At 35.8% G+C, this 21,525-nt stretch overlaps 1 protein-coding gene and 1 long non-coding RNA gene across 5 annotated transcripts in view; both read left to right on the top strand.

The window, feature by feature from the left end:
• The window catches only part of LOC127630513 (nuclear factor 1 C-type-like), a 138,276-nt gene extending 126,613 nt beyond the window's left edge, over positions 1 to 11,663 (top strand). For all 4 annotated transcript variants that reach the window (XM_052108091.1, XM_052108092.1, XM_052108090.1 and 1 more), the window contains exon 11: positions 1,890 to 11,663. In XM_052108091.1, coding sequence (XP_051964051.1) covers positions 1,890 to 1,910 — 21 coding nt within the window. In that variant the 3' untranslated portion in view covers positions 1,911 to 11,663. The remainder of the gene's footprint in view (positions 1 to 1,889) is intronic.
• A 1,486-nt stretch (positions 11,664 to 13,149) lies between these two features.
• On the top strand, positions 13,150 to 20,306 carry LOC127631255 (uncharacterized). Its single transcript, XR_007968931.1, has 3 exons — positions 13,150 to 13,898; positions 19,386 to 19,406; positions 19,763 to 20,306. It is a non-coding gene; the product is annotated as an uncharacterized LOC127631255 (long non-coding RNA).
• The last annotated feature ends 1,219 nt before the right edge of the window (positions 20,307 to 21,525 follow it).

Below are 21,525 nucleotides of genomic sequence, written 5' to 3'. Positions count from 1 at the left end.
ATATTCAGAGCACTGGAATATATGTATTATTCCAGAATATATTTAAACATTCAATTTTCCCTCATCAGTATTCAAAGGGAAACTTTAGTTCCCCCTTGGCTTTGGATGAAATTGGTTTTGACATAGTAGTCGCTGCAATTGTGCTGTCAAACTCATAAGGCATAAAAACAAGTACAATCAACCCACACTGCCAACTCTCCTGGGCTCAGATTTGATCCAGTAATCAACGCGAAATATGATTTGGGAAACATTTTCCCTCTAAACACTGTAGTAATCACTCAAAACAACATATTTGCATTTCCCAGCAGTGTCTATTGTCATTATAAGCTAATTTCAATTCCTGGAAAGTGTTTTTAACTATGTTGAAGTGTCCCGGGTTGTGTAAGGTTAAGCTAAGCTCCATTTCATGTTCATCTCTTTCGCAAGAAACTGGGGTTTAGGAAGCTTTACAAGGACAGTGAAGATGGAAAGCAAAGTAAGTTATCTTGTCAGAGCCCCACATCTTTAAAAAAAAAATACAATTTCAATTGCCATTGCCCCCTCTCTATTTTATGTTTTTATTAAATATTTTATAAAAAAAACAAAATTATTTCATTTGTATTTTTTTTACTGTTATGCTCTTAATTGTAAGATATTGCTCACATAGTCTTCATTTTGTTTTAAATCCCTCCTTTATTTTAAATCTATTACTTTTGAGAGTAAATAGGGTGTAATATAATTAGTCATTTTAGGGCTATCATAAATGTAATATCTTTCTATGTGAGAACTACTACACACATTTGGTATTATAACAGTCACATTTTAGTCACATGTCCAATGATCAATGTACAGCCAAAACTCCTTGGCGCCACCACTGCAGAGTACACTGGTTTTTAATACTGAAATGTGTCAAATGAATTAAACCTAACTTGTGCTAATATGTAATATCTAGGCACTATATTTTTGTTGCCTGTGGACTTGTGGAGTCAATAGGTTGTGGTTTGGTGCTGCACAAGTATCAAACCATCAGTCTGATGTATACAAATAGTTCAACAGGGAATAGGAACAATTCTTTTTCAAGCATTATTAAATCAATGCATTTGGGTATAGTTAAAGACGTCTGTTGGACTGCTGTTAAATTACTTAAAACTTAAAGGAAAATATTGAGCCAGGGGCTTATGGCATGAACTCCTTTTTCTGTTTTTAAACCTTGTCAAATTTTAAAAAGACTTAGTGGTCTGTGAGTGAAAGCCAAAATCCTGTTATACTTTTTAAAATGTTTGGGTGGGATCCTGCTGAGCTCTCTCTCTTCTTTTCTCTTTTACTGTGTGTCTGGAGCTCATAGCTTTAACACTGTATTTGTGTTAATAGGTTCATTCTGTGCCCTGACTAAGTGTTTGCTGCCCATTTGCAGATGAGAAACTGATTGCAGTGAACCTGTAACAGCCCAACTCATAACGTTCTGATTAGATGGCAGAATGGGGTGGTTTTGCAATATTTAGATATTTATGGACAGGACACTATGTACAGCCCCACTGTCACAGCTTCTCTCAAATCACAAATGCACATCGGTAAACAATTTGTGCTAGAACTACCCTTTTTAAGTTTGAGCTATCTTCCTTTAAATATCAGTGCTATCATTCCTTTTGATTTATTCAATGATATTCCTTCATTTTTACATGTCCAAGTACTTTTTGGGGCCAAAAAGTATTAATATCCCCCTGCATATTAACTTTAGATGAAACTGATACATATCGACTAAAATGTGGTTGGATGTAGAACACTTTTTTTCTCCCATAGATATCCCTCCCAAGGTGGATATCAAATTCTGCTTCTCTTATTGTGTTACTTGTGTTTGTACAGATGTCTTATTCATTTTTATTCTCTCTCTCTCTCTTTTTCTCCTACAGTCCTGGTATCTGGGGAACTAAAAACAAACACACAGACAAACCCGAGGAGGCACGGACATGGATCTGAGATTCAAAACTTGTTTGTGGAATTTACAAGAAAAGAAATTGTGAACGAGATGCAAGAGGGAAATCAGATATAAATGCAGTATTTGTATATATACACACACATATATCTATACACAATATTTGTGTATAGATATATGTGCACACATATTTATATATGCATAACAACATATAAGATCCAATACACTTTTTTGAAAAGACAATGGAAACAGAGAAGAGTGTGAGAGAGAAAGGCCATAGATGGAATGGAAGAAAAGCAGAGAAACGAGGCGAGATTAAACAAGGATGGGGCAGCTGGAGGGGGCAGCCTGAACAATGGCGTAAATTCACGGACATATAGAAGGGCCCATCCTGATTCCCTGTCTCCTGGAATGCCTCTCTTCAATCCCCTCCTTCTGCTACAGGTGCTGCTTCTTCCTATATGCAAACAAGTATCCTTTATTTTCTTAATGAACAGGGAAGAGAAACCCAGAGGAAGGGGTTTTCCGCTAGAAAATTTTGCCACAGGTTTGGAGGTGAGCACGGTCTGTTTTTATTTTCTTTTTTAAGTGCGCAGAAGTGCGGGGCAACGAGAAGTGGAAAAGGAAACAAAAAGGTTTCGATGCTTCCGTTCACATTTTGGCAAGGAAAGCAAAAAGGCTACTTTTCATCCAATTTTATTGACAATCATGTATCTGCGTCCTTGGTTTTGTTCGGAGTGTGATATTTTCTAAATCGCATTGTCCACCGTTTATAACGGAGTCCGCTTTTTGGTGGAAGCCTGTCATGTTTTTGTACATCGGAGGATGATTAGTGGTACCTCTGTGACATTATACGTCACAGTCCGAGAGTAGACACACATACACACACACACACACACACACACTTGCGTACAAACACACCTATATAAATGCTTCAGAGCAATGGCATGTACTGTTAAAGGCTACACTAGGTGTGTGTGTGAGCTGTAATACAGCCTTCAAAAGATGAACCAGGGAATACCGGGGTGAATTAGCACCTTCTTCACTTCGCAATATGAAAGCCTCGTATTTCCTGTACTCTGCTGTGGGAAAAGTGTGTGTTTGTGTTTGTGCATGAGCAAAATTCAGACACATTGGTAGTCCCGTATTCATCTCTGTGACTTCACAGAATAGGGTTTTTGATTCATGTAGATAAGTGGATGTTTTTCCACATAGTGACAAAGGGAGTTGAACTATAGTTCTGTCACTACTAAGACAGTATTGGTGTAGAGGATAGATTTTTTTTTTTTCTCCATGTGTAACTTGTTTAAATGCATTGGAAATTACAGGCATTGCACTACTTTGAATTTTTCATTTTTCCTCTTTTGCAAATTTCTATTTGGCCTAATTAAATGGAATGCTACAAGTCAAAGATATTTTTTTTTTTTTGTCATGTTCTGTTCACAGGGTAGATGAGGGATAATTTCCTAGTAGCTAATTAGCTGATCAGAACAATCCAACATTTTTATGTAAAGTCATTTACACAGACCTTGTAAATGTCTCCATGTTTATGTGATTATTTTTTTATGATTCCCACAGTTTGGGAGCTATATACATGCAGTGTAAATTAAGAAATAACTAAACAAAAACAGGCTATCCTTTGTCCCATGTTTCTATCCCAGGAAATTGACTGTTTTTATTTTTAAGCAAATTATGCACGTTAATCCGTAGGAATGTCAATAATTTGGATGTTTGATGCACACCAGTGAGACTAAGGTACAATGCACTACAATGACTGTAAAAATTCAAGCCAGTGTGTGGCTGTGCTGCCCAGTTCATTGGGAGGTGGCGCTGAGTCTCCAATGGCTGAATGGTGACTGGTTGCCTCAGAAATGGGTTTTGCTGCAATCCGAGATGTGTTGATTTGTACTAACAAAATAACATCAGGGCTTACTCTGCAACGCTATCAAACTCAAATCACTTGAAAAGTGCCTAAAACATTGCCAGATTTTCATTTGAATTCTTATTTTATGAAAAAATTTTGTGATTTTTTTAAGACTTGGAAATTTCCTTCATCTACTGCAGGTTGTTGTAGACGTAGATGGATTGTTTTTAAGCCCAGCGAAATATTTGAACAGCCTAGCAAGCCCCCAAGCCCTGATCAGCTACACTCAGCATGGGCTTACACTGAGGCAACACAGATGGCTACAGAAATGAAATGCACACCCTTTCCCCCTTGTAATCTGCCAGAACATAACAAAATCAGCACATATCAGAGCTTCAGCAGGTACCCCTCAATACATACACTGAGAAGGAATAATATCCACACACTCTGGTTGCTTTAGCTACCCTATTATATGGCTTTGCATAACAATTTGGTTGAGTTTGACTATAGTGAGCCCCACAATACATACAACATGACTTGTTTTAATGGTGCTGATATGAAAATTATAATGAAAATTATCTCTATATATGAATTATATATAACTGCATGGTGCTTTCTAAAAAAGAAATCTACCACCGTATCGCTAACATGGGCGCATGGCAGATAATCTTATTATTAATTCTGAAGCTAAATGCTCTCAACCTCTTCTTACGACCCTTCTCGAGCAAAGAGCCAATGACACAGATGGATCTTACCTTTGTACCACATTGGTTTTGAATTTTATCCAACAATCCCTCTTCTATTTTGCACGATATTTTATGAAACATATTATGTGCCTTGCCTTTAGTTAAGAACAATAATACATAATTTTAAAGTTAACCATTTTGTCTTTTTTGATGTAACCAGTTTCACAAATGAAAAAAAAATGCTGCATGTTCGAAATCTGTCATAATCAGATTAAGACTAACAATTTACCTACAAGATTATTTTACCTTCTTCCTCATTTTAAAGCACCGTAGATACATTTTCATGGTTTGAAATCCTCCCTGCATTTAAAAAAAAAATTTACCATTTGATTTTACTCAATTAATTTGTGTAATAAGAAAGTAACAAAATCTATGAAAAATGCTGTACCAGGTCTCTCCATATCAGCTTTTAGCTGATGTTTTGATTCCCTGTTAATTTTTAGGCTTTATAATGATTGCTATCTTAGAATGTATGTTATCTTGTGTTTCAATGTCACAACAGAGTATAGAAATGGAGTGGCCAGATTATAGTGATATCTTGTAGATACCAGGGCAATAGTAATAGGGCACAATTTGGCAACTATCCCAAATAATGTTGAGACAGCCATATGCTTTCTTGAGGAACAAATTAAGATGATGATTACTCAAAATAACCACTTCAGAAAAAAATCAATTTTTCTGTTCGTTTCAATCACATTTGGCATTTTATTACATCTCAAGTATTCTATAAACAAACAAATCTCTATTATGATTGAATGAGTCTATTTGATTCCAATTTGAACAAGTTTATAACAAATATATTTGTTCCACTTTTAAAAAATAATATGTTTAATAGGGGCCTAAAGGCCCTGCAACAGGGGCTTTTTACCCCAAATGCTGTCCTTTCATTCATTGGACAGTTATTGAAAAATGATTGATTTAATGACTTTAAACAAAACTGAAAATGATAAATAGGTATTTTGACTCAAAAGAAATGTGTTAATTTCAGGGATTTTCATTAGCTACATAAATTTGCAACATTTTAAAACATTATACAAAATTAGATCAAATTGCAAAGATCTCATGGATCAGGAAAATGTTTCACTGTATTGTGACAAAGAGGTATTTAGAAAAGTGCTGTGGTAGTTTTTGTTGCTATTTAGTTTTTTGGGAGAAAATCAATTCAATGGAGCCTTTTACCCAGTGGAGCCTTTAGCCCTGTTGTACCCTACAACCCAAAAATCTAAGTTCTGTCAAAATGATCTCAACCTCAAGTCATATTATAACCAAATTAATTTCTATCTTTCTTTGGTGAAACACAAAAGGAAATATTTTAAAGAATGTCATGTTTCCTGATTTTCATAAAATGACAGTTCGCTTTCTCACTTTAAAGCTTAAAAAGCACCCACAAGTTTAATAATAATAGTCCATTAAACATGTGCATATATATTCCAAGTCTTCTGAAGGTATACAATAGGTTTTGGTGAGAAACCAAGCGAAATGACATGACGGTGAGTAAATGATGACAGATTTTTCATTTTTGGATAAACTATCCCTTTAAAACATAAGTGAGTTTGGTCTACAATGTTAAATTGTGAGGTTTCCATTAACTGGCTGCAATAGAATGTGTAATAATGTGTGACAGATTATTTCTTTGATTAGTGATTAAGTTGTTTTGACTAACCAAGTCCCTTGTATATGTCCTTTCATTAATTGTAGACTGCAATCATATATAGTTTAGGTTAAATGAATTTGTCCTATTCAGTGTATAGACACAAGAAAAGCAAAATAGCATTTTACTGCTCACTTTGTGTCTTCTTAGAAAATGATTTAATACACCAGAATTATTCTTCTTTTTTTTTCTTTAATTAGATGGTAGGAGATAATTTATGAAACGTACTGTGTAGTGTCAGGGGAGGATAATGGTGAAGAGAAGATATTGTGTATTTTTGGAGCTGGGTCAGGAAAGGCCACATAGTAGTTTGTGATGCAGTGTACAGTATTGTTTCTGCAATTGATATTCAATGCTGGTAGTTCATATGATTTGCTGGTAGCTATTTAAAGTTTAAGTTGAATGAGAAAGAACAAGAGTCTTTTTTACATGATGCCTATTGTAAGCTTGTGGCGCAGAGGGTTCCTGAACCCACCTTTTGTCACCCTGGCTGAATTGGAGTGCTAAAGCAGATTGGCATTCCATTTTTCCCAAGACCCACACTTTTCCAGAAGTGCTATCCTCATTCAGCACGTGATTTTCCTTGTGTTTAACAGGGCAGGCGATGGTGCCAGGGGTCTGCCTTGGAGTTGAAGTTGAGGTTGATTCCACAATTATTGGTAATGAACAGTGTTTGAGGGCCCTATTACCCCTGATTCATCCTCGGTGATGACAAAATGTCATTGATGAGTGCTGATGAACAATTTTGGAATAATTTCAGGCAAGTTTCTTTTTTGAAACCGAAATGGCGAACTCCTTTCATTTAAATGTACACTCACATTTTCCTCATTCAAAAAGTTTACCCCTAAATAAATATTTTAACTGTAGTAATTGTAGAAGTAATTGTGTAGTAATTGTAAAAGTAATTCTGCTTTTGAAAAATATGTTAAAAACTTCCATGCAATGAAGGCTTCAGTCATATCAGCAGCATAATTAAAGCTTTCATTTTACATGGAGCTGATTTTGAGATCATATGACAGATGAATACTAGCCTACTCATTTTATCTCAGTAACCCCCTAATCACCAGACTATTTCATTCACCGAATAAAATAATAATAGCTGACTGTGAAAATGCATTTATACAATGGCATCAGCAACTGAAATCCTTAGCTTTTGCTGATGCTGCATCCACATCGCTACTTGTCATTATAAGTTCAAAACGACGTAAACAAAACATGAAAATATAAATGCTTCCCAAACTGAAGGTCTCAGGGCTCTCCAGTCAGTGGAAGCATCTCTCCTGTTCAGACTTGCACAGCCCACCGCCTGTCCTGTGAAGATTTGCACTGCTCCATTTTCATCTTTCTAAAGCTGTCAACCCTCTGGCCAGGGTGAGATTGTGGGATCAGTAGAACCGGGGTCTGATCATGGTTTCGCCAGCACAGTGGCTCTGTAGAGAGCTCTGTGAGCATGCTGTCTTCTTCTTTGTTTGCTTTCAGTGTTAAATAAAATTGGCTACACAAGACTGACAGATAGAAACACTTCACAAGAGTGGGTCGTTACCCATAACGTGTGCTTTCTAAAGTGACCACAGATGATGATTGAACTTGCTTTGACATTGATGATGCATTTGAGCTGATGCATGTAAAAAAGAAACGTATCTAATTGTTTTATTTCGAAACCCTTAACTAATATTTTTTATTGAGCAGAGTATCATGTTTATGCCTGTTGTTGAAATTTTGAACACAGATATTTTGTTTATAAATGCTTACCGTCTATCCAGTAGAATGAGGGGGGAAAGGCTAAATGTACATAAAAAGTTTTTTGTATGAGAAAATATGTTTTTGTTTGTATGTTTGAATTTAGTAGTCATAAGCTTGTGGCCAAGCCACAAAAAATTGAAAGCTCCTTCTAAAGGATCTGCTGTTGAAAGCATAATGTCAGCACCATTACCACACACTTTTCACACAGTTATCAGGTATTACTTTGCTCAGAAAATACAGACTCCAATAAATTCAGCATCACTTGTCATCATTTTAAGCAGAGCCAACAGCTTTATCGAGCTTTGATACATTTTATGCAGATTCCATTGATTCTTTTTTTTTTTTTTGGTAATCTTTACGATTTTCTTTTAAGTTCTGCACTTATTTTGTTTTTCTCTTTGGCATGCAAGCATTATAACCTTCAAACACACTTTTTTCTGTACTTCTGCTTGGAAGATTGCACTAGATAATCTGGTATTGAAACTTTGTCTAATAATACTTCTTTTTTTAAGATTTGCTTCTCTGAGGATATTTCTCAGCCTTGATCTATCATGATGCTGATAGACTAATGATTAGAATGCAAGAAAGAGAGAGAGAGAGATCACAGCTGCTTGAATGACAACCTTTTATTTGCCTTTGTGTCATTTATATGATAAATTAATTTATATGATAGATTTACCCTTCTAAGACACTGAAATCATGCCAAATCCCTGCTGACAATTGTTTCTTGCCTGTCCATGCTGGTTATCAGCTGGTCCAATTTCGTCATCGGCTGATCGACCTGCCTCCATTTATAGTATGGATGACCAGCTGACTGCGTATTTGTTGCTGGTCCAAGATGGTCCTAATTTATTTTTTTAGTCTCTTGAGGTTAAAATCTCTTTTCCGAGAGAGTCCTGGTCTGCCATCTTGGACCAGCTACCACATTTCAAACCATAACTTCCAGCGCAATTTGAAAGCTTGGCGGTCAGTCAGATTGTATTATTGAGGTTAAGGTATGCACAGCCAGTTTATTAAACCACTGTTGGACAATCAGTGGCATGACTGACTTACCTCATTTGAGCAAGATTTATGCAGCAGTGTGTATGAACGAACCTCACTCTTCTGAGTGCCTTCCTGGATTCATACTAGAGCTGAATGTTGAGTTCAAAATACAGTGCTTTGGTTGACCCAGTCACCTGCTGCAGATGTGAGGTAGTAGACAGATTGTGGGTTTACACAATATGTGACTTTTTGTGGTGTGATATACCACTGTTTTTGTAAGCTACTCATACCTTTATTTAGCAGAATTTGTGGAATGCACTTCTTGCATCACTGAAAAGATTGATAAATTCCAAGGTCCAGAGACTTTAATTAGTTTATGACACATATAATTCCACTGAATAGAATGTTCAAAGGCATAAAATGCTTATTTTCATAGTTTGGTTTTCCTACTTTCCATTAACCCACTGACAAAAATAGGATGTGAAGGAATTAGACTTGCTTGAGTGTTTCACTGTACCATTTTCTTTTCTTGTTAGTGTCATTTAGACCGTGCAATATCATGAACTTTGCACATGCGAGGTAGATAAAAATGTAAACTTGTGCCCAAGTCTTTGCTTCTTCTCTTCTCAGTAAGGGCTGGACAACCTCTTCAGGGCTGAAGCACTATAATGCAGTTTCTGCATATTCCTTCCTTCCTTCCATTTTCATTGTTGTGACATCAATTGATACATGACATGCTTGATATCAGAAGAAGCTGGAGAGTTTAAAATGGATTGCTCTGTTGGGTCATGTGCAGTTATGTCAGTCTAAACTGGTTTGAAACCCTGGAGAACAGCTAAAAAATGAGACAATAAGAGTAATTTTTAAATAATCTGAAATTATGGAACATCAGCTATGCATCTTAACCTAGCTTTATTGAAATATTTATGCAGAAAGTTTTCTGAAACTTTGAAATTGACTTTATGCAAAGCAGAGCTAATATTAAGGACCCTTTTAATGTGTCCGAGGCTAAGCTTAACCTACCATTATAGCAATCAAAAATGTGGAAAAAAAAGATTAGGCTAGGTTAGACTATAGCTCATTTAAAAAGAACAATTTGGCAGCCCATACTTGCTGTGTTTTGGCCATTGTCTGGTTTGAGCTTGTCTTTGCAAGGTTGTATTTTAGCTACTGAAAGTTGGCATGTGACTTTACGGCTGTCATAAGAGAGGGTTTCACAGATCTATTTGTGTATATGTGAGGTCATTGGTTATACCGACATTAACCCATGCTTACATGAAGTATGTAATTCAAACTGCTCAAACATTGCTGATAATTGAGCTGTAGGGGTGATCAATGTTTTTGATCCAAACTTTAATTACATTTCATTATAGATTGTAGGGTGACACACTGTGTATATTGGCAACAGTGCTATAGCAGATTAATATAAAAAATATTAAATATGCTAAAAACATACTTACATTTTTTTTTATTTCTAATGATTTTAGGCACCCTTATTCGCTCTTAACAATCCCAATACTTTGGTATATTAAATAAATCCCAAAATGGATAAAAACACTTAATTTTACTGCTTTGGTTTCTGTTCTTCTGTTAGTTGTATCACTGATATCATCTCTGCAGTGTTGGCCTGGATTGGATACAGTTTGTGTTTATCAAATACTTGTTATAGGAGTCCGATTTGCCAAAGCATAAAACAACTTCTTAGTGCTGCAACATATTCACAATGACAAAAGTTTGGGAATATTACAGTTTGACTGTAATGGCTTTATAAGTCTGGCCCTATGGGTAAAAATATGACTTTTAAAAGGGGTTGAACAATACCTGCTATTAGTTGTCTCTATTCAAATGGGAGAAAAGACCATTCCTGGGCTTTGTAGTTATGCAATATTCTGATAAGTGTATCATGAATTAATTGCCAAAAACACCCTGACACACCGCCTACTCCAATAGCCCAATTTCACAAATTTTTATACCCCTGTAATGCATCTAATGTATGCTTCAAATTCATAGTGTCCTCTTACCATTAGAACAATTAGTTTGTTTCACTTGTTTTGTTTGTAAATTTAATTAAGATGTAGTTTCTATTCATTTTTCTATTGTTGTTTGTATTGAAAGCATGCTGTTTTCTGTGTTTGGAGGCTGACTTTAAGGTGAAAGAACGAAGGTTGAAATATTTTTCAGAGAGCATTCTAATGCAGTGTTAAATTTCAAGGTTTTTGTTGTTTTTTTCCTTCCTCTTTTTAATCACATTATTCTTTACAAATATTACCATAGTAGTTACTCATTAAGCGCTTGCTTGCTGCACAGATAAACACATTTCACACCACGATGGGGCATGTGGCCATTTAGTTCAGACACACTCTATAGAATAAATCCCACAACTGGCACGATAACATGCATCCATGTTCTTTTGGAAAGCATCAGATTTTTGTTTCTTGTCTGTGTTCCTCTAGAACCTCGCTAAACGTCAGCAAAAGTCGGTATTGTCAGTTTAGAAACAGACGAGAAAAGACTTTCTGTTTTTATCATGCACAACAAACTAAATTTGCCATGTGTTTTTGAACTGGTGTGAGTGGTAAATGACAGCTTTAACAATATTTCATTATAACATTGTATTCAGCCTTCGCTGTTCGCAAAAAAAAAAAAAAAAAAAAAAGCTAATGAATACAATACTGGAAGTGAGTATGTTTCCCTATGCAAAAAAAGTAAATACAATTAAAATGAAATAAAAAAAATAAACAAAGCTATGCTACAACTCAGAAATGACGTGACTTTGTGTTTTTTTCCAATCACTTTGAGAACTGCTTGAGAACTTGAATGGTTCTTTATGTTGATGGATCTTGATTATCAGTCATGTATGTTTTGGAAGTGTAATAATGCTGCTGTGTGTATGTTGGATATTTTATTCACTGATATATTGTAGGTCATTCTTCACTGTGGCCCTGGGCGAAGTCAGGCCTCACGCCTGAGGACAAGCTAATTTTAGCTCAGTCGAAGCTCTCTCACCACCACTTACAGATCCTGAGGAGAGATCGCCTAATTTCTCAGTTAATAGTCTACATGTCTGATCTGCTTCTCTAATTAGATATATTTTTCATGATGCATCTTAGATGATAGATTCTGTAATTATTACTTGATAGTGGGAACCTTGGAAGAGAGAGACACATTTTTATGCAAAACATATTTTGGACCAGCAGACATTTTAAATGACAGCATTAATTCTGCGAGAAGAAACTGCAAAGAACAGAAGAAAGGGAATGAAAGAGTGAACTGAACACTTGCAGTTGTATGTTTGTTTTCAGTCAAGCTCAACTTGGCTGTTGAGCTTGACACACCTGACTCTAATCATTCTAATCCATTACACCAAATACAAGATTGTTGGAGCCGCATTTGGAAAATTATAATTTCAGCTTTGGAAAGGAAATCAAGATTTATATCATTTTAATTGTTCAAAAAAAGCATGAGCCAGCACAAGTAATTTTTTTATAATGTAAAGGGGGTGAATGAGTAAAAGTTAGCGCTAGGTGAAAGCTTAGCATGAACCGCAGCACAAGCCATTCATGAGCTCACTGCAAAATGGAATCAAATTGCATAATAACCTGTTGAATTTCAGTGTACTTCAGTGTTTCATGAAAGTCTGCAGTGTTCCTGCAGACACCACTGTAATCATACTCTTGTATGATTCTGTTTCACAAATTGTATCTCTATATTGCGTTTTTTGTGAGGTCTATTAAAATATATGTAACTTGGAAATAAATGTTATATATTTACAGTATGAATAGCCTTTTTAGTGGATTTTGTTTTGGAGAATTGTGAGTTTATGTATTGATTGTTAAATCAACAGAGGCCAAAAAGTCAATGTTCAAATTTCACATAAATTGCTAATAATGCATCAAAGAAATCAGTTACGATAGTAATGATGTGAGGAACTGTGATCACAAGTTGAAGTTCATCCACAGGGTCAAGGATAACCAGGAAGTTGCTAAATACCACAAAAGTAAAGCCTCAAAAGTGATGTGACATAAATGTGTCCTCTTGAGTCAAAATATGTAATGTTCCTGTATATGGCCATGGAAAGGTATCCAATTATTTATAGGGATTCAATTTGGCAGGAAGATGGGGAGAGCAAAATAGCCTTAATGTCGTGCCTGGTGTGACTATTTTAAATGAAACTTTAGTCATAATAACCCAGCTCCCAAAAAAATGGGCAGGCTTCCCTAAGCTCAGCACCTCCACTCCAAAGAAAACAGCAAGGCCTCAGGAGTCACGTGAAATGCAGCTCACACATTGGATGAAACAAGTCTCCAAAGGAAAAATTTAATTATAGGCTGAGCTGATGTTGGCCCACTGATTGGGACAATACTGCCATCTGTATCAACACAGAACCTCAACCTTATGGTAAGTCATAGTCACAGAATTAAACATATTATATATAGATGGCCACTTGATTTAATAATGCTACAATCTATCTCTTTAAAAATGTGAGCAGGCCAAAAGGGAATATATTTGTAAGCAGGCAAGGTTGGTAGCTACTCCTCTCTCTTCCTCTTTTGGAACTGAATGGATTTTGGTGTGTACACCGGAGGAGCTGAACACTCATCACCGGTTGAAGCTGGGGTCTTGGCGGATCTGAAGGGGGTGGCGGAGGAGAAGGCAGAGATGAAGAGCAGTCTCTGATCCATGCAAATAGAAGGTGGTAGTACCGGTAAATGCACTTACAAGTTTGCAAACCATCATTAATGAGAAGAAGAAAAAGAAGTTGGTGGCTACTCACTTCCTGTTTAGGTCCTGATGCCAGTGCTAGCATTGTAGCAGCAGAGCGTGTGAGCAGTATGCATTATCGTCTTGTCCCATCAGGTGGGCTGTTTAGATTGTTTGAGGTTTTGTAATGTAACTCAAATGTAGTTGTCTTGATATGTTTCTTGTGTGATTTTAATTTTTGTAAAGTAGACGAGGATGTTCACCTCTCAAATTTGGATGATGAAAACGAGCTAAAGGGTAATGGGTTTAAAAGTTTTATTTTGTGTGTGTAGTGTTAATGCAGCAATGTATAAGTGATTTATTTATTTATTTTTTGCATCTTATCAGTCACTGTTTTTTGTTGTTTGATTTAGTTTTTTGTAAATTATGGTAATTAGTGGTCTGTTTGCTAGCCAGCTTGCCCAGGTGTCTGGTGTGTAGTTGTAGTTGTAGTTAGAACCTGGCTAGCAAATATTTCTTTTTTTTAGGGCTGTCAATTTAACGTGTTAATTCAGCATGATTAATTTGACAAAAAATAATGCGTTAAAAACATTAACGCAATTAATTGCACCATAATAAGGAAGATTCCTGAGAAATGCAAGCTTGTAGTACCACCTGTTCTCCAGAGGGCAGTAAGTGAAATTTCAGCTGTATGAGCAAAGCACAGTTTATACAGTGAGGAAAATACTTCAGTAGGAAGAACAACGCAAACATACGTTACATTCTTGCGTTCAAAACACTTGAAGGAGCACAAATGTGAACTAAGGGATCTCAAGATGTGTTTAGAGATTGAGTATTAAACTATATTTAACTTGAAACAGTGAACTAAACATTTTATGTTTATGATGCAATGCACCCGAGACGCTACACAAGCATATCTGACGAAGGTGTAAATTGACAGGCTCTTAAACAAGCCCTCATAATAAATCTCCAACTGATTGACAAATTCACTTGTGAAATGGATTGCTGTGAACTGTATGCCAGTGATTGACTTATGATCAATAATATGGTAGTAAACAATACATTGTATTCTAAAGCCGCTTTTTGTATTGTCTTATCAATGATTAACTCTTCTGCCGCAAGAATGTAATGCATTTTAATTATCTGAATATTTTTATTATATATATATATATACACACTCACCTAAAGGATTATTAGGAACACCTGTTCAATTTCTCATTAATGCAATTATCTAATCAACCAATCACATGGCAGTTGCTTCAATGCATTTAGGGGTGTGGTCCTGGTCAAGACAATCTCCTGAACTCCAAACTGAATGTCAGAATGGGAAAGAAAGGTGATTTAAGCAATTTTGAGCATGGCATGGTTGTTGGTGCCAGACGGGCCGGTCTGAGTATTTCACAATCTGCTCAGTTACTGGGATTTTCACACACAACCATTTCTAGGGTTTACAAAGAATGGTGTGAAAAGGGAAAAACATCCAGTATGCAGCAGTCCTGTGGGCTGAAAATGCCTTGTTGATGCTAGAGGTCAGAGGAGAATGGGCCGACTGATTCAAGCTGATAGAAGAGCAACTTTGCCTGAAATAACCACTCGTTACAACCGAGGTATGCAGCAAAGCATTTGTGAAGCCACAACACGCACAACCTTGAGGCGGATGGGCTACAACAGCAGAAGACCCCACCGGGTACCACTCATCTCCACTACAAATAGGAAAAAGAGGCTACAATTTGCAAGAGCTCACCAAAATTGGACAGTTGAAGACTGGAAAAATGTTGCCTGGTCTGATGAGTCTCGATTTCTGTTGAGACATTCAGATGGTAGAGTCAGAATTTGGCATAAACAGAATGAGAACATGGATCCATCATGCCTTGTTACCACTGTGCAGGCTGGTGGTGGTGGTGTAATGGTGTGGGGGATGTTTTCTTGGCACACTTTAGGCCCCTTAGTGCCAATTGGGCATCGTTTAAATGCCACGGTCTACCTGAGCATTGTTTCTGACCATGTCCATCCCTTTATGGCCACCATGTACCCATCCTCTGATGGCTACTTCCAGCAGGATAATGCACCATGTCACAAAGCTCGAATCATTTCAAATTGGTTTCTTGAACATGACAATGAGTTCACTGTACTAAAATGGCCCCCACAGTCACTAGATCTCAACCCAATAGAGCATCTTTGAGATGTGGTGGAACGGGAGCGTCGTGCCCTGTATGTGCATCCCACAAATCTCCATCAACTGCAAGATGCTATCCTATCAATATGGGCCAACATTTCTAAAGAATGCTTTCAGCACCTTGTTGAATCAATGCCACGTAGAATTAAGGAAGTTCTGAAGGCGAAAGGGGGTCAAACACAGTATTAGTATGGTGTTCCTAATAATCCTTTAGGTGAGTGTATATATATATATATATATATATATATATATATATATATATATATATATATATATTTAAAGATAACTATGTATAATTATATATTGATATAAATATGAATAATCTTTATATATTGAATTATTGTTATATGAGGGGCTTTCTCAGCAAATATTTGTATATCCGATTAATCGCGACTGATTAATCGGGACACCATGTAATTAATTTGATTGAAAATTTTAATCGATTGACAGCCCTAATTTTTTTGTATTGTTTTGTTTTCCTTCCCAAGTTCTGAATTTGAAATTGCCAGCTCTGTTGTGTAGCCCTCCCATGGTGGAGTGGGACAGGGCTACACAACAGAGCTGGCAATTTCAAATTCCCCATAAGATGTCTTGTGATTGGTTCATTTTACGGCCAATCAGTTTATAGACTCTACTGAAGTTCGTGATTCAAAGTTTTTTTTTTTTTTTTTAAAGCTTAATAAAGTCATCTTTATTGCCAAACAAAGGATACAAATCACAAGTGACTTATCAAAATATACATAACAATTTTCTCAAATAACTACTGTTATCCTTCAACAACACAAACAAACAAGGTACATCAACAAATCTCTGAATATAACCTCAATTGTTCAGCCATAGGTTGAGCATAGCTAGTACAAAGAACAGAAAACACACTATGAACAAACTAATAATTAAATAGAAACAAAACAAAAATAAATAAAATGAAAAAATAAATAAAAAGGGACTTTTTAAATTAATTTAAACGTATCCAAAAGAGAAATCAGTTTAAGGGCTTTCTGATTTTTAACAAATTTTAAAAATTTGCACAAGAGTTTAACCTCATTCATCCAGTGATTAAAGTTGGGTTTAGATTTAAACCATCTGCATTTATGAATGAAAAACTTTCCAAAACATAACAAGAAATGAATAACAAAATCACAATCTTTGTTTTCCAGACAAACACCAAACCTAATTAACTTCCATGTGAGAGGTGGGAGTTCAACCCTCCTAGACCTTAACCAATTCTGCACCTCACTCCAAAAGGGTTGCACCAGATCACAATCAAAGAAGACATGCTCTAGATTTTCAATATTTGTTTCACAAAAAACACAATTATTCACATCAAAATTACATTTCAATCTTAAAAATTCTTTAGCAGGATAAATCTCATTTAAAATTTTGAAGTTCACCTCCTTAGCTTTAGGAGGAAGAGGAAAAGACAAATAATTTTTCAATTTTTTTTTTTATTTCAACCATATCAAAATCTTTAAGCACGTATTCCCGTCTAATTGGGTTTGGCTAATAAGCCTGTAAAAAAAAATTCTAATGACTCTATTTGTAAATTTATCACAAAAATCATAACCTTCTAAGGAGAGCTGTCTCAGTACTGGGGAGATTTTGGAGTACAACATGTGTTCTTTAACCATTAATCTTAAAGGAATTGGTATAGCTCTAATCATTCTAGTAAAAATATTAATGGTACACTGTACTTGGAATTTCTCACAAAACTCTCTATACAGTAACAAATTTCCATTATCATCCAAGAAATGGGCAATAGCCCAAATCCCTTTAGATATCCATTCCTCAAGATATACAGATTTTCTGCCAAATTTTATATATCCACTATTCCAAACTGAGTGTTGTGAGGAGTGAAGTTATGTTTGAACAATAGTTTCCAATAGAGCAGCACTTGCTGATGGAAGGCTGAAAGTTTAACTGGTAACGAAGTGCACGCAAAGTCACAACATAACAGAAAGTGTATTCCCCCCAGTTTGTTAAAGATTGCATTGGGGACAATAAACCAAAAGGAGTGGCTATTTTGAATGAAGGATTTTAACCATTTCAATTTCAAAACACCATTCATAATGTCAAAATCGATAGCATTCACCCCACCGTCTTCATATTTTTTTAATCATGTCCTCCTTTCTAATGTACTGACACTTATTTCTCCAAATAAATTACAAATGCACCTTATTTATTAATTTAATCATTCGTGTCGATATGGGCAAGGAGAAGGCTGGATAGATGAGTCTGGACAAACTATCCATTTTAGATAAAAGAACCCTTCCAAAAATTGTAAGATCCCTCTGCAGCCATCTATTCAATATGGACTTACATTTATCTATGTTATTCAACACATTTTTATCCTCCATAACATCTTTATCTTTAGAAATAATAATCCCCAAATATTGAACTTCCCTTTTAATTTGTATATTAGATAATGACTGCAAAGGAAACTCCTGCAGTGTTAACATTACACATTTGTTTAGGTTTAAATGTGCCCCGAAGCTTTAGAAAACTGGTTAATAGAATGTAAAGCTAATGGAATTTGATATTCATTCTTTAGAAACAATGTTGTATCGTCAGCAAACTGGCTTATAAGTATATGTCTATCCAACACTGAAAGACCTTCAATACCATTATTTTTTTAATCAATATAGATAATAACTCTGCAACCATTATAAATAATAATGGTGAGCTTGCCGGTCACCACCGAAACAGAAGAATCCAGCTGTTTTAGTTGAGGTCTGCCTTCTTTCTTTTTCGACTGTTTTCCTCTCTTTCTGCTACTGTTTTTATTGTTTCTAAACTAAAGACTGTTCTTTAATATATTAGCAGAGCACAATGTAATGGTTCCATATTTTATTTTTAAACTGTGGTGTTTTCATTTGAACTGTTACAGTGCTAAAACTTTAACTCCGTGTTACTCAGCTTTTTTGTAAATTAATCTGAAAGAAATGTTGAATGAAACACTATGATGTTTTGGCCAAAACATTTGAATTATTACAGTGGGGGGATTTTTTTTTTTTTAATTATTATTATTTGAAAGAGATTGTGAATAAAACTACTGTATATTGTAATGGCCAAACTAATTAAAAGAAAATAGTTGACATCGTTTCTGCTTCTGGGTTTTTAAAATTGCTCATTATTAAAATAGCTTTTATTTCATAAACTTGTTAGTTTTATGAAAACACTAAAAATAATAAACACTGGCTCTCAAATTTAACTTAATGGATATATACAGGGATGACAAAAAACTAAATTAATCTTTTGTTAATGTATTACTACATTTGTTTACAAGTAACATTATTCAAGTTAAAAAAAAAAAAATCAATAGGATTTACGTAATATACTGTAGAATTTAGCTTTTTTTTTTTGGTCACTGGCGGCCACCCCGTTTGGAGGCAGTGCCCCAGCATGGCCCCCACTGAAAATGCTCTAGACACGCCCCTGCTGTTGCTTGCATGTGTTAAGTTACGGGTTGGTTTATTGTTTGTATTGTTTTATTTTGTTTTTTAGTGTGTATTTGATTTGTGGTTATTTTTGGTTTAAATATACAAATATTTATATTTTAAGGATGCAATTATTATTTCACAAGTGTTTATCCCCTTTGTCTTATCTTTTAGATGGGATAACCGCAAGTTGAGGTACACACCGAGTTAAAATCCATGTTTAAAGAGATTAGAGTGAAGAAGACTGTTACATGTGGTGTTGTTTTTTATTTATCCATGTTATTTAATGCTCTTCAATACATGTAAAACACTGTGGCTCTTTTACAGTTATTTGCCCTTTATTATGACTAATATTTGAGATGAATTGTCAATAAAATTGTAATTTACCTTAAGATTTTTCATCATTAATTTGAATTCTGTTGAATGAGGGTAACAATCTGGCGTAGACAACAGGATAAGGTTTGTTTAAGAGCAGCAGTATTGAGCTTGGGAACAGGACAGTAGTATTGTTTGAAAGAACAGTGGTTGAATTAAGATTGTCTCCTGGGCAGCTTGACAAAAACATTAAAGGCATGATGGCTGGGGGACTGGAGGACCTACAAGCAGAGCTGCAGCGGTTACAAGAACCGAATTAGAGACTGAGAGAACAACAAAATAATGGAGGTAAAGCCACAAGTGACTTTGTACCTGCTATAACCCAACGTTGGGAATTCATATACAGTATGTATCATGAGAACGTATATGCTCTAAATTCTTAGGAAGGCCTAAAGTCTTTCCTTGTATTGAGGATTGGGTTGAAGAAGTGCAAAGCTGTACTAGAGGTAATCATATGTCTAAGTTGGAAAAAAGATTTGTATGTATATGTCCATTTGGAAGGGGAAGCCCGTACAGAAATTAAATTTAGGTTTTAAGTGAAGTACAGGAAGATGCAGAAATGTTTTTTTTATGTTTTGATTGAATTGTACTCTTGCTCACATTCATTTATTTCATTACAAGGATGGCGTTTTGATCGTAAACAAGGAGGAAGAGACATTAAAAAAGTTTTCTTTTTTAATTGATGGCTCTGATGGAGAAAGTAAAAAAAAGCTATCCAAATGCTGTTCCTAATCCTGTTATTTTGCAAAATCAATTTTGTGGGAGTGTAAATGTTCATATGCTATGTTGTGAATTAAAGAATTATGTTAAATGGCATGTAGATTCAACACTTCTTGATCTTCGCAAAGAAGCTGTCCATTGGGTGGAAGAAGGACAGCCCTCAAGAGAGAGACAGGTGGGCTATTCATCTTAACAGTATGAAACTCATGTTGTGGTGAATACAGAGGCAATTGAAGCCAGGTAGTCAGAGTTTGAGGAACTTAAACAATTGGTCTTGAAACAACAGGCTCAGCTAGGCATGCTTGTTAAAACTCTGAGAGGAAGTTCAAGTAACTTATCTAATAGGACAAGGGTGTTAACTCAAAGGAGTAGATTTAGACGTTCTGTTGATGGGTAGCCTATTTGTGTATGTTGTGATCAACTGGGGCATATTGCCTGTTACTTCAGGCAGAATAATGAAACTGGGATTTTATAGTACAATGGCGCCACAGAATGGAGGAGGGGGGTGAGGGCTCTAGTGTAAATACATCTGAGGTCACAATCATTTGATTAGTTCATGCCCATTTGTTGATGTGCAAATGGGAGGTGTTACAGTACGATGTCTAATAGATCCTGACAGTATGGTGACTACGGTGATGGAACAGTTTTTTTAAATCACATTTTCTGCATTTACAAGAAATTGCAGGAGTGTATCTGGTTGGGTTTAAAGGCAGCAAATGGACTTTATGTTTCCTATGTAGGGTACACTGAGTTATGTGTCAATGTGTTTGGGACACAAGTTCCAATATGTGGCATTTGATTGTAAAAGAACCTGTTAATTCCAGTTTTCAGAATAAAACATTGGTAGTACCAGGGATTTTGGTGATGAATTTGATTACAATTTTTTATTATGAGTTGTTTTGAAGAATGGTTTGTGTGTGTGCAGATGGCAACACTGACATAGAAGTATGCCCTTCGGTTTTGACCGCAGACAGAAGTGAGAGTAAACTCTTCTTTAACATATATGGTGATCGTTCAGGGTAAGACAGCTGTATGTGTTGCTGTCGGGACATTGACACAGGTACCTGTGAATAGTCCACAGGTTGCATTGACCAGTGGCATTTCATTTTTGCTAGAACCCACAGACCCAGATAAAGGTTTTCTGCCAGAGGGGTTGTTAGTCTCACCCTTGCTGGTTGCTCCTGAAAGAGGTATGGATTTTGGCCCAATTGTTCTTGTT

Source organism: Xyrauchen texanus, chromosome 37 (assembly GCF_025860055.1).
Source record: "Xyrauchen texanus isolate HMW12.3.18 chromosome 37, RBS_HiC_50CHRs, whole genome shotgun sequence".
NCBI lineage: Eukaryota > Metazoa > Chordata > Actinopteri > Cypriniformes > Catostomidae > Xyrauchen > Xyrauchen texanus.
Note: the sequence above shows the minus strand (reverse complement) of the source record. Positions and strands in the feature narration are given on the sequence as shown.